This window comes from Hyperolius riggenbachi, chromosome 4 (assembly GCF_040937935.1).
Source record: "Hyperolius riggenbachi isolate aHypRig1 chromosome 4, aHypRig1.pri, whole genome shotgun sequence".
NCBI lineage: Eukaryota > Metazoa > Chordata > Amphibia > Anura > Hyperoliidae > Hyperolius > Hyperolius riggenbachi.
In genome coordinates, this window is record NC_090649.1 from 43962437 (window position 1) to 43976246 (window position 13810).

General features: G+C 47.1%; 1 protein-coding gene across 3 annotated transcripts in view; it reads right to left on the reverse strand.

Annotated features, from left to right (window-relative positions):
- Positions 1–13810, reverse strand: part of LOC137571187 (cytochrome P450 2K6-like) — a 59401-nt gene that overhangs the window by 8620 nt on the left and 36971 nt on the right. For all 3 annotated transcript variants that reach the window (XM_068280004.1, XM_068280003.1, XM_068280005.1), the window contains one exon: positions 1339–1523. In XM_068280004.1, coding sequence (XP_068136105.1) covers positions 1339–1523 — 185 coding nt within the window. The remainder of the gene's footprint in view (positions 1–1338; positions 1524–13810) is intronic.

Below are 13810 nucleotides of genomic sequence, written 5' to 3' on the forward strand. Positions count from 1 at the left end.
TTGCAAACCTCAATAGGGAGTGCTTTATTCCGATGCTTGCGTTTTTTAGTTTTTCTCTTTTTAGCCACTTTGCATGTCTGTTGTTTAAAACCTGACGTGGCAACAGACACATTGAACTGATTGTCATACTGAAAAGTTTTGCATGAAAGGGAAAGATCAGCTGACTTATCAGCAGCTACACATTCAATCAGAGCAGGTGGTAAGCCAGGCAGTTTAAACCAGTGAGAGGATATCACTGCAAGCAACTGATACAGATTACCATTCCAGGAATTGATTTTTAACAAATCATATGCCCAGGTGAACAAATCGTCTTTTAAGAGCACATAGGCAAAAAGAAGAGCCGACGTGGACGGATCAGAAATCTGAAAGGTGGGATTCAGACAAAACCTCACACATTCAGAAAGAAATTCCGCCTTGGACTCTGAATTTAGCCTTTTAAAGCTCTTAAAGACACAGGACCCAAACTCGACAAAATCGTACAAATCAGAAATTCCGTCTACACTGGGGTTTTGGGTTGGGCTGGTCATTCTGTAACGATTGTGGAACTTTCTCCGTGATCAGCGCAGAACGCAATCGCAAGAGAGGCGATTGCGAATGAGAACAAGCAAAGGGACAGGTTGTATGTGTGTGTGCCAATCCAGTCGCCACCCCGACACCGCGCACACCCAACAGCAGATATGAAATAGGAACGCGATCGCGAGAGGTGCGATCGCCAGACGTGACACAAGGCAGATCAGGACAGAATACGAGGTTAGCAAAGGCACAGCAAATAATACAATGAGGAGTATCTTACCTGTCTGACGTCTTCTTCTTCTGTCCCTCGGCACCTCCCACGATGCGCTCCACGCGCCTCACTTGATTACAAACACTTCCTCCTTCAACCCGGAAGGAGGAAGTGTTTGTAATCACGTGACAGCCGCTTGGACCGCATCGTGGGAGGCGCCGAGGGACGGACCGAAGAAGTCGTCAGACAGGTAAGCTTGTCCCCCCCGCCCCCGCTCACCCCGCACAGGTAATGTCTGTACTGTCAGTTTCACCGCTCCCCCGCATCCTCTATGTCGCCGCTCCCTGCCCGCGTCCCATTTCCTCCCCACTGATTGGAGGGAAGGGAGGTGGGCGAGGATTGGCGAGACTGACAGTACAGACATAAACATCTGGCTATCGCCACGCTGCATGTCGCTTAGCACGACGTATGATTTATGGGGGCCAGCAGAGTGCAGGGGGGCCTGTGGGGAGAACTGTATAGCAACAGAGGCTGGGCAGTATACCTAGCCTCTGTGTGCAATTAGGATTCTTAGATCCCACCTCGGGTTCTCTTTAATGTTATCTAACGTTTACCTTTGGAATAAAATAGCCTCGTAAAGTTACATCATGACAGGTTGAATGGGGAAAGTTGTTCGGAGCGATGTCCCCAAACCGTTGGACCTCACAGAGGACGGCATCTGTATAGGGCATCTGTTTCTTGTGCTCCATCTTTGGAGGAGTGGTGCCAATCACTCGGTCAATTTCATTTTGTACTTTTTCTGTTGAGAATTCAAAACAAAGTGCTTAGTGTCAAATACTCACAAGGGTTGCCCCACCTCAGGAAATGGGTAGGATGGAGACGCCCAATGTGTGTTCTATTTTAGTATTTTTAAAAAAAATTATATAATAAAAAGAGAAGTAATTGCTTACCTCTCCAGAAGATATAGACACCAGTTCAACTGGAAAAAAGCAATCTGATAACGCATTTCACGGGTCACGGCCCGCTTCCTCAGGTCAATACAAAATGCCTTGATAGCATAGGGGATAGAGTGTAGGCGCCTAGGTACTAGAGGTTCCTACATTCTATCCCCTATGCTATCAAGGCATTTTATATTGGCCTGAGGAAGCGGCCCATGACCCATGAAACGCGTTGTCAGATTGCTTTTTAAATAAAAACTTTTTTCCAGTTTAAATGGTGTCTATATATTCTGGAGAGGTAAGCAATTACCTCTCTTTTAATTATATAATTTAAAAAAAAATACTAAAATAGAAGACACATTGGGCCCCTCCATCCTACTCATTACCAGTCAGACCTCCTTTGGAGGTAATAGCTTTGCAGTTTTTATGGAAAGCCTATCGTACTACAGGAGAGCGACCATCCAGCATCCAGCAGGACCTGGTGTACTGAGTAGGGACTGTTAATTCCCTGCAGGCCTATATGGTGGTTGCAGGAACTGCAACATACCTTTGTGAGTATATACTTATATACGTTTATCCTCCCTATACCTGACGATACTGCACCATTTGGCTCACAGTCTCTCCCTTCTTCAATACCTAGGCATTCTTGCCTCTTACAAGAATCACCAAAGAAAAAACCCTATAACCCACTCTCTGGAACTCACTCCCAACAGCCATCAGACTTGCCCCAACCTTTAATATTTTCAACCCCCTCCCACGCATCAGTAGCACAATATGCTCTGCCCTCTCAACAGACGCACCTATTGTCTCTACCCCCACCCCTTAGATTGTAAGTCTCTGGCAGGGCCCTCCCCCCCAGTGTTTCCATTATATGTTGGGCGCAAACAGTAACTCAAATGGCCGCGGTACTTTGCGTTGAGTCGTCGGGGATCTTAAAGATCCGATCCGCCATCACGGTCATAATCGGCGTGCATCGCTGTAAGGAAACGCGGAAAGGCCGCCGTCTCTCGAAGTGAGGCGGCTGTTTCCGCGTCCAGCATGGCGTCACAACGCGGAAAAAACGCCGCATGCCGCATAGGCAGTGCGGCGGAATCCGCATTGGTAACGGCGGAATCTGCATCAGAGGCGGCCCCCGCACTAGATACATTGCATGACAGTACTGGTGTGGCTGGGACTGATAGTCCACCAAGATTCAGACTTACACGCGCGCGAGCACAGAGGCAGAGTTTAAATAGCAGTTAGAAGGGAGTCGGCTGACCAGCTGGGTCAGCTGGCAAATTCCACTGCTCCCATTGGACCAGCAATTAGGGAGGTCCTGGAAAGGTCCTAGAGTATATATACTGGTGGTTGTTCACTTGCTCTTTGTCTGGCGTGCGATCACATACGTGGGAGCACCCAGATCCGTAGTCAGATCCGTTAGTGTGCCGGGACCAGCTGGAGCTGTAATCCTACACTAAGCTAGATTCTGTTGATAGCTTAAAGTACTAGTTTGATTGTGATTATCTGTTATGACCTTTGCTTGCCTTGACTATCCTTCTGAACTCTGATCTTGTACCTCGATATTTCTGATACCCCGTTGCCGAACCCTGCTTGTACTTAGACTCCGCCTTTGTCTCCTGATCTTGTACTTTATCTGTCTGTGTGTGTACGACCTGGCTTGTCCGACCTCGAGAACCGACCTTACCGTTAGAGGCGGTTCCTCGCTCTGTTAGCGACCCTTCCTCCTGAGGGTCACTTCCAGACATCCTTCCTACTGTCAGTCTGACTCCTCCCGTCTTGGAGAGCTCAGGTCTGCGGAAGGAATCTGTGCAGTACTCCTTGCTGCACTGAGGCCTAATCCTCAAAGTGTTACTGTTACACCAAACACTACACTCTACTCAGGTGAACAGAGGTTAGCTAGTATATCGGATTATCGGTGAGACTGCAGATCACTTATAATCTGGTATATATCTGTATTCCCAGTGATACTGCAGATCACCGGTAATCAGATATTATCTGTGCTCACCGATCGTTACAGAACGCCAGACCAAAAAATGCAAATGGACGCACACACTGACCGTCTGGGCGCACTTGCCACTTCGATGGAAAACATCAACCAAGTGCTGGGTAGCCACAAGACTGATTGATGTCCTATCAGGCTCTGTGCGAACCCTCCAGACGTCAGTTGATTCAGTGCGATCCCCTCCTAGTGCTGACATATGTATGCCCGTACCAGATAAATTTTCCGGCCACAAGTCTGACTTCCGGAATTTTAAGAGTAGAGTGTTATCGTACTTCGAGTTGAGACCCCGATCTTCGGGGACTGAGACCCAACGGGTCACCTTTATTAAAACTTTGCTGACTGGTGACTCCCAGTCATGGGCATACAACCTGCCTCCTACCGATACTGCTCTGACCTCGGTAGAGGAATTCTTTAAGGCCATGGCCGTAATTTACGACGACCCTGACCTTGCGGCAACCTCTGAGCGGAAGCTCAAACTTTTGCGGCAAGACAGGGGTTCAGTCGAGGATTACGCGGCAGAATTTCGCAGATGGTCAGTCACGGCCAGATTTGATAATTTTGCCCTCATGGATTACTTCTTGTCTGGGTTGTCGGAGGAGGTCTCCGATTTAATGCTAACCTTGCCCGAGCCCAGGACAGTCGATGAGGCTATCACATCGGCCATTCGAGTCGACCGTCGATTACGCCATCAGAGGCAGATTCGGGGCAGTCACCGTGCCAGGGTAACATCATATGTGGCACCCTCTGCTGCACCCTTAGTAAAGCCATCTCCGTCTGTCTCATCTCCTCCGGCCTTGCCTCCACCCGAACCAATGCAGATTGGTTGTTCGAAATTGACCCAGGTGGAGCGAAGGCGGAGAATGACGGATCGACTGCCCGAACAAGTCGGGAAACGAATTTGCCTAGGAGTAGTGGGGGGTGACACCCTAGGCACGCCACTTGCACCCCTTAAAGAAAAGAAATTGCTTCTCCCTTGTACAGTTACATGGGAGAAGAAATCTGTGGCCACTGAGGCTTTCATTGACTCAGGCTCAGCGGCCAATTTTATGAACTTTAAGTTTGCTCAGGAGTTGGGTATTCCGCTCACTCCTGTGACACCCCCCATTCAGGTCACGGCAGTAGACGATTCCCCTCTACAACGGAATCGTGCTCTGTCACAGACCCCGGAGGTGAAGGTCACCATTGGGGTACTGCATGGGGAACAATTATCGTTTTTTGTACTGCACATGTCTACCTCAACTATTATCCTAGGCATGCCGTGGTTGCAACTTCATTCACCTCAAATAGACTGGGCCACGGGTCAGTTAACCACTTGGTCACCTCGTTGTTTTCAGCGGTGTTTGGGGAAGTTGACCTTGGGGCAAACCAGATTTCAGGTGGAAGGGGTACCAGATCAGTATTCTGAATTTTCCGACGTGTTCTGTCCCAAGGCAGCTGATAAATTGCCCCCACATCGTCCTTTTGATTGTCCCATTGATCTCCGTTCAGGTTGTGTTCCCCCCCGGGGTCACTTGTACAATCTGTCAGGGCCCGAAAAATTGGCCATGCAGGAGTACATCCGTGAAAATTTGGCCAAGGGTTTCATTCGCCCTTCCCGGTCACCTGCTGGAGCAGGGTTTTTTTTTGTCAAAAAGAAAGATGGAGGCCTGCGACCCTGCATCGATTATCGCGGTCTCAACAAGATTACTATAAAGAATCGCTATCCGTTGCCACTGATAGATGATTTGTTCACTCAGGTTACTGACGCTAAGATTTTTTCTAAGCTAGATTTGCGGGGCGCGTACAATCTGATATGTATAAGAAGGGGCGATGAGTGGAAGACGGCCTTTAATACACCAGACGGGCATTATGAGTACCTGGTGATGCCCTTCGGGTTATGTAATGCTCCGGCCGTTTTTCAGGAACTCATTAACGAGGTATTCCGGGAGGTGTTGGGGAAATTTGTACTAGTTTATCTTGATGATATTCTTATCTTCTCCAACAACCTCACGGAACATAGAAACCATGTGAGGTTTGTGTTAAATCAGTTAAGGCAGAACTCGTTATACGCAAAGCTTGAGAAGTGCATCTTCGAAGTAACATTTGTCGCGTTCTTGGGGTACATAATTTCCACCACAGGCCTGTCTATGGATCCTGCCAAGGTTACATAGTTACATAGTTACATAGTTATTTTGGTTGAAAAAAGACATACGTCCATCGAGTTCAACCAGTATAAAGTACAACACCAGCCTGCTCCCTCACATATCCCTGTTGATCCAGAGGAAGGCGAAAAAACCCTTACAAGGCATGGTCCAATTAGCCCCTAAAGGGAAAAATTCCTTCCCGACTCCAGATGGCAATCAGATAAAATCCCTGGATCAACATCATTAGGCATTACCTAGTAATTGTAGCCATGGATGTCTTTCAACGCAAGGAAAGCATCTAAGCCCCCTTTAAATGCAGGTATAGAGTTTGCCATAACGACTTCCTGTGGCAATGCATTCCACATCTTAATCACTCTTACTGTAAAGAACCCTTTCCTAAATAAATGGTTAAAACGTTTTTCCTCCATGCGCAGATCATGTCCTCTAGTCCTTTGAGAAGGCCTAGGGACAAAAAGCTCATCCGCCAAGGTATTATATTGCCCTCTGATGTATTTATACATGTTAATTAGATCCCCTCTAAGGCGTCTTTTCTCTAGACTAAATAAACCCAGTTTATCTAACCTTTCTCGATAAGTGAGACCTTCCATCCCACGCATCAATTTTGTTGCTCGTCTCTGCACCTGCTCTAAAACTGCAATATCTTTTTTGTAATGTGGTGCCCAGAACTGAATTCCATATTCCAGATGTGGCCTTACTAGAGAGTTAAACAGGGGCAATATTATGCTAGCATCTCGAGTTTTTATTTCCCTTTTAATGCATCCCAAAATTTTGTTAGCTTTAGCTGCAGCTGCTTGGCATTGAGTACGATTATTTAACTTGTTGTCAATGAGTACTCCTAAGTCCTTCTCCAAGTTTGATGTCCCCAACTGTATCCCATTTATTTTGTATGGTGCTAGACCATTAGTACGTCCAAAATGCATGACCTTACATTTGTCAACATTGAATTTCATCTGCCATGTATGTGCCCATATAGCCATCCTATCCAGATCCTGTTGCAATATGACACTATCTTCCTGAGAGTTGATGATTCTGCACAATTTTGTATCATCTGCAAAAATAGCAACATTGCTCACTACTGCATCTACTAGGTCATTAATAAATAAATTGAAGAGCACTGGACCCAGAACAGACCCCTGTGGGACCCCACTGCTAACAGTCTCCCATTTTGAGTACGATCCATTGACCACAACTCTTTGTTTTCTGTCCATTAGCCAGTTCCCTATCCATGAACACAGACTCTTCCCCAGTCCTTGCATCCTCAACTTTTGCACCAGACTTTTGTGGGGAACAGTGTCGAAGGCCTTTGCAAAGTCCAAGTATATCACATCTACAGCATTCCCAATATCCATATTAGCATTCACTACCTCATAAAAGCTGAGCATGTTAGTCAAACAGGACCTGTCTTTAGTAAACCCATGTTGATGCTGAGAAATAAGATTATTTTCTACTATGAAGTCATGTATAGTATCTCTTAGTAACCCCTCAAATAGTTTGCATACAACTGATGTTAAACTTACAGGTCTATAATTTCCTGGATCAGATTTTTTGCCCTTCTTAAATAATGGGAAAACGTGGGCTGTACGCCAATCCACTGGGACTCTGCCAGTTGCAAGAGAGTCACAAAAGATAAGATAAAGGGGTTTATCTATAACTGAACTTAATTCCCTTAGGACCCGAGGATGCATGCCATCCGGGCCAGGTGCCTTGTCTATTTTTAATTTATTTAGTCTTGCCTTCACTTCTTCCTGCGTTAAGTATTTAATATTACAGTTAGAAGATTGAGACTCTTCTGCCTCTGTAGTTTGCAACAGTGCTGTTTCTTTTGTGAAGACAGAAGCAAAGAAAGCATTTAATAACTCTGCCTTACCTTGGTCATCCACCATTGAGTTCCCATCCTCATCCTTTAGGAGTCCTATACAGTCAACCTTTCTTTTTTTAGAGTTAATGTACTTGTAAAACTTTTTTGGGTTAGATTTGATATCCTTAGCGATTTGTTTTTCAGCTTCAATCTTTGCCTGCCTAATTTCTTTTTTACAATTTTTATTGCACTCCTTATAATTGCTTAGTGCCGCCTCGGTCCCCTCCTGTTTTAAGACCTTATAGGCATTCTTTTTCCTCTTCATTTTATCTTTAACCTTTCTATTCATCCATAGAGGCCTTTTTTTATTCCTAGACATTTTGTTTCCATATGGGATATACATACTACAGTATTGATTGAGTATAAGTTTAAAAGCTTGCCATTTCCCTTCAGTGTCTTCCCCTTGTAGTACATTATCCCAGTTCACCAAACTTAGTGCCTGCCTAATTTGATTGAACTTTGCTTTTCTAAAATTCATAGTTTTAGTGGTCCCGCTGCCCCGTGGCCTATCAGTCACCACTCACCAGATCAAACGTTATCATGTTGTGATCACTATTTCCCAAATGTTCTTGAACCTGCACATTTGATACATTATCTGGTCTATTAGAAATGATCAGATCCAGTAACGCATGCCCCCTAGTTGGTTCAGTTACCATTTGAGTCAAGTAATTGTCCTGTAGTGCTGCCAGAAATCTGCTGCTTTTACCAGAATGGGTAGCCTCAATACTCCAGTCAATGTCTGGAAAGTTGAAGTCGCCCATAATTATGACCTCATTTTTACCTGCAGCTTTTTCAATCTGCTGTAGTAATCGCAGTTCTGCAGCTTCATTAATAAGAGGTGGCCTGTAGCATACCCCAATAAGCAATTGGCAACTTTTATTTCCACCATGAATATTTACCCAAACGGACTCCACATCTTCGCAATCTTCCTCCATCTCATCGTTGAGGACAGCTGTAAGATAATTCTTAACAAAGAGACAAACCCCTCCACCTTTTTTCCCTGTTCTATCCCTCCTAAACACATTGTATCCTTTTAAATTAGCTACCCAGTCATGGCTTTCATCCATCCATGTCTCGGTTATTCCCACAATGTCATAGCCTTTGTCATTCAGAATGAACTCTAGTTCATCTATTTTATTTGCAAGGCTCCGAGCATTGGTTACCATGCACTTTATATTTTTACCACCACATTTACCAATTTTGTTTACATGAAATTGGCTACTTGAATTTTTACCAACCTCCTTAATCTTTACACTGTCCCCACCCCCCTCTCCACCCTCCATAATGATAGGTTCCCACTGTCTTTTTACCTCATCTTGTCTACGTATTGAGACTTTATCCTCCCGCCTCCCCCCCCGCCTCCCCCCAGATCCTAGTTTAAAATCTCCTCCAACCGTTTAGCCATCTTCTCCCCCAATGCAGCTGCACCCTCCCCATTAAGGTGCAGCCCATCCCTGCTGTAGAACCTGTAGCCGACTGCAAAGTCTGCCCAGTTCTCCAGGAACCCAAACCCTTCCTTCCTACACCAATTTCTCAGCCACTTATTTAACTCCCTAAGCTCCCTCTGTCTCTCAGATGTAGCACGTGGCACTGGCAGTATTTCAGAAAACACCACCTTGGAGGTCCTTGCTTTAAGTTTATCTCCAAGTACCTGAAAATCCTTTTTGAGGACCTTCCATCTCCCACTAACTTTGTCATTGGTGCCAATGTGTACCATGACAGCCGGGTCTTCCCCAGCCCCACCCAGTAATCTGTCAATTCTTTCCGCTACATGCCGAACCCGAGCACCCGGGAGGCAACAGACTGTACGGCATTCGCGGGTTCTTCGACAGATTACCCTATCTGTGCGCCTAATAATTGAATCCCCTACCACCAGTACCTGTCTAGCCTTAGCTGCACTCCTATTCCCTTTCTCGTTACAGCAGTCTGCCCCTTGGTTGCTAAGGAGCACATCCTGCTGCAGCATTGCTACTCCTGAATCATCCTCCCCAATATTACGCAAACAAGCATACTTATTAGTGAGGGACAACTCGGGACTAGCCTCCCTGCCACTTTTTCCCCTACCCCTTCTAACTGTGACCCAACTAGCGGCTGCCTCTGCTTCTTGGTCAGGCTGTACTCCACCCTCCTCATCTTCAACGGTTCCATCCAGTGTCTGGATCGTGAGATCCAAGCTCTTCTCCATGTTGTGTATGCTTCTCAGTGTTGCGAGATGCTTATTTAGCTCTGCGACTTCCGCCTCTAACTGAGCAACACGCACACACCCAGGGCAACAGTAAACACCCTCAATCCGCTGATCAAGGCATGCATACATGTTGCAGGATGTACACTGCACAGCATCGTCCAACATGATGACTTTTGTGGTCTCCGCTGTTCTGGAGTGGCCACAGCCGGTTGGGTTGAAATCCCTTCAGCGCTTTCTTGGCTTCGCCAACTACTATAGACGGTTTATAAAGGGGTACTCTACGGTCATTGCTTCCCTTACCTGCCTCACTAAGAAGGGGGCAGATACCACTCACTGGTCTCCTGAGGCTTTACATGCTTTTGCCACCCTGAAGGGCCTATTCTGTTCAGCACCCATCCTCAGACATGTGGATGCCTCTTTCCCGTTCATTGTGGAGGTGGATGCCTCGGAGGTTGGGGTGGGGGCTGTGCTGTCTCAGCGGTCAGGCTTGCAGGGTAGAATGCACCCGTGTGCGTATTTCTCTTGCAGGTTCTCCCCTGCAGAGAGAAATTACGATATTGGCAACAGGGAGCTGTTGGCCATCAAATTGGCTTTCGAGGAATGGCGACACTGGTTAGAGGGAGCTGAGCATACCATCACGGTTTACACCGATCACAAAAACCTAGAGTACATCGAGGGGGCTAAGAGGTTGAGCCCTCGCCAGGCTCGATGGTCGTTGTTCTTCTCCAGGTTTAGTTTCATTATTACGTACACCCCAGGGAGCAAGAATGTTAAGGCGGATGCTCTATCCAGATGTTTTGAGTCAGAGACAGCACAGCCCTCCATTCCAGAGACCATTATTCCCCAGAAATTAATACTGGCAGCCACTGGAACTTGGGAGGATTGGAGGGAGACGTTGGCTCCCTTTCAGCAAGACATTCCGGAAGGGAAGCCCGCAGGGGTCCTGTTCGTTCCTCTGCCTTTTCGCCTGCAGGTTCTTGAGATGTCCCATGCACATAAGAACGCAGGGCATCCTGGGGCATCCAGAACACAGGATCTGATAGCCAGATGCGCCTGGTGGCCTTCCTTGGCAGCGGATTGTAAGGAATACGTAAAAGAGTGTTTGATATGTGCCAAGAGTAAACCCTCCCGGCTGGCACCTGTCGGTACGTTGCAGCCTTTGCCCACCCCGAATGAGCCGTGGACCCACCTGTCCATGGATTTTGTGGGCGAGCTTCCCAGGTCTGAAGGTATGGCGGTAATTTGGGTGATAGTCGATCGCTTTAGTAAGATGGCCCACTTTGTGCCTTTGAAAGGACTCCCCTCGGCTCAGGAATTGGCCGAGTTGTTTATCACTCATGTCTTCCGTTTACACGGCATTCCCGAAGACATAGTTTCAGACAGGGGAGTCCAATTCGTCTCACGGTTTTGGAAAGCTTTTTGCCACCTCATGGGCATAAAGCTGTCTTTTTCATCGGGCTATCACCCACAGAGCAACGGCCAGACTGAGAGAATAAATCAGTCTTTAGAGCAATTTTTAAGGTGTTATGTGGCAGAGGCGCAGGACGATTGGGTCAGATTTCTGCCCTTCGCAGAGTTTGCCCAGAATAATTTAAAAAACTCGTCCTCCGGATTCTCTCCCTTTCAGGTGGTGACGGGGAGATCACCCAAATTTTCCCCATTACCTATAGCCTCCACTCCTTTCCCAGCCCTGGAGGCCTGGCAAAAGTCATTGAAGGACCTTTGGGGGACGGTTAGAAGTAACCTGGAGAAGGCCTTTTTGAGTCAGAAGGGTCAAGCTGACAAAAGACGGTCGCTGGAGTGGAAGTTCCGACCAGGAGACTTGGTCTGGGTGTCCACACGTCACTTGACCCTAAGACAACCTTCGAATAAGCTTGGTCCCAGGTTTGTGGGTCCATTCCCGGTTGTCAGGAAAGTCAATGATGTTACTTACACCGTTGAACTTCCCTCTAGCATGCAGGGGGTGAGGTCTTTCCACGTGTCCCTTCTTAAGCCAGCAGTCCAGGTGGGTCCCACTCCTCCTCCTCCTGTCTTGGTAGATGCCCAACACGAATATGAGGTGGAGAAGATTCTAGATTCATGCTCTGTACAAAACTCGGTACAATACCTTGTGCACTGGAAAGGGTACAGCATTGAGGAGAGGCAATGGGTACCGGGGACGCGCATGCATGCAGACGAATTAAAAAGGGAGTTTCATGCCTTACACCCCGAGAAACCTGGTGGGAGTTGTCCGGAGTCCACTCCTCGGGGGGGGGGGGGGGGTACTGTAAGGAAACGCGGAAAGGCCACCGTCTCTCGAAGTGAGGCGGCTGTTTCTGCGTCCAGCATGGCGTCACAACGCGGAACAAACGCCGCATGCCGCATAGGCAGTGCGGCGGAATCCGCATTGGTAACGGCGGAATCTGCATCAGAGGCGGCCCCCGCACTAGATACATTGCATGACAGTACTGGTGTGGCTGGGACTGATAGTCCACCAAGATTCAGACTTACACGCGCGCGAGCACAGAGGCAGAGTTTAAATAGCAGTTAGAAGGGAGTCGGCTGACCAGCTGGGTCAGCTGACAAATTCCACTGCTCCCATTGGACCAGCAATTAGGGAGGTCCTGGAAAGGTCCTAGAGTATATATACTGCTGGTTGTTCACTTGCTCTTTGTCTGGCGTGCGATCACATACGTGGGAGCACCCAGATCCGTAGTCAGATCCGTTAGTGTGCCGGGACCAGCTGGAGCTGTAATCCTACACTAAGCTAGATTCTGTTGATAGCTTAAAGCACTAGTTTGATTGTGATTATCTGTTATGACCTTTGCCTGCCTTGACTATCCTTCTGAACTCTGATCTTGTACCTCGATATTTCTGATACCCCGTTGCCGAACCCTGCTTGTACTTAGACTCCGCCTTTGTCTCCTGATCTTGTACTTTATCTGTCTGTGTGTGTACGACCTGGCTTGTCCGACCTCGAGAACCGACCTTACCGTTAGAGGCGGTTCCTCGCTCTGTTAGCGACCCTTCCTCCTGAGGGTTACTTCCAGACATCCTTCCTACTGTCAGTCTGACTCCTCCCGTCTTGGAGAGCTCAGGTCTGCGGAAGGAAACTGTGCAGTACTCCTTGCTGCACTGAGGCCTAGTCCTCTAAGTGTTACTGTTACACCAAACACTACACTCTACTCAGGTGAACAGAGGTTAGCTAGTAAATCGGATTATCGGTGAGACTGCAGATCACTTATAATCTGGTATATATCTGTATTCCCAGTGATACTGCAGTTCACCGGTAATCAGATACTCTCTGTGCTCACCGATCGTTACAATCGCTAAACATTGTCCGTGTGATCGCATGCCTGTACCCACGTTACTTGCAAAATCACGAAAATGACTGTTTGCTGCTAAAAAAAATCACTGGTCGTCGGAAAATCATGAGGTGGATACGGCCCTTTAGGTTGCAGATGGCTGGAGACCATTACAAGTATAAAGAGCTTATAAAGGTTTGACCTGGATTCTCCATTTAACTGGCAGCTACCATGTTGACAAGGTCTTATTTTCATTTTTACTCCAAAAGATGTGCTAGGACTTTTTCAGGGGATGTTTTTTTTTTTTCATGAAGAAACATAAGTATAGATATTCTGTAATAGTAACCTGTAATAGTGTACTATGTTAGTACCAGATTATATATATTTTGTAAGCACAAGATGGGTACTGGCAGTGGCGTAGCTAAGGAGCTGTGGGCCCCGATGCAAGTTTTACAATGGGGCCCCCCCAAGCACTCTATACATAATTAATATGGCGCACCAAAACCTACCAATGGCAACTACAGTGTCAGGGGTGCAAGAAGGGGATGGGGAATAGTTTGTTACTGATTACCACTATTCAAAGTATCTATAGAAGTGATTATTATGAGTACAGGAGCAATAGAGAGCTAATACTGCAGTTAAGGGAGGGCCCTTTCGGGGCCCCTCTGGCCCAAG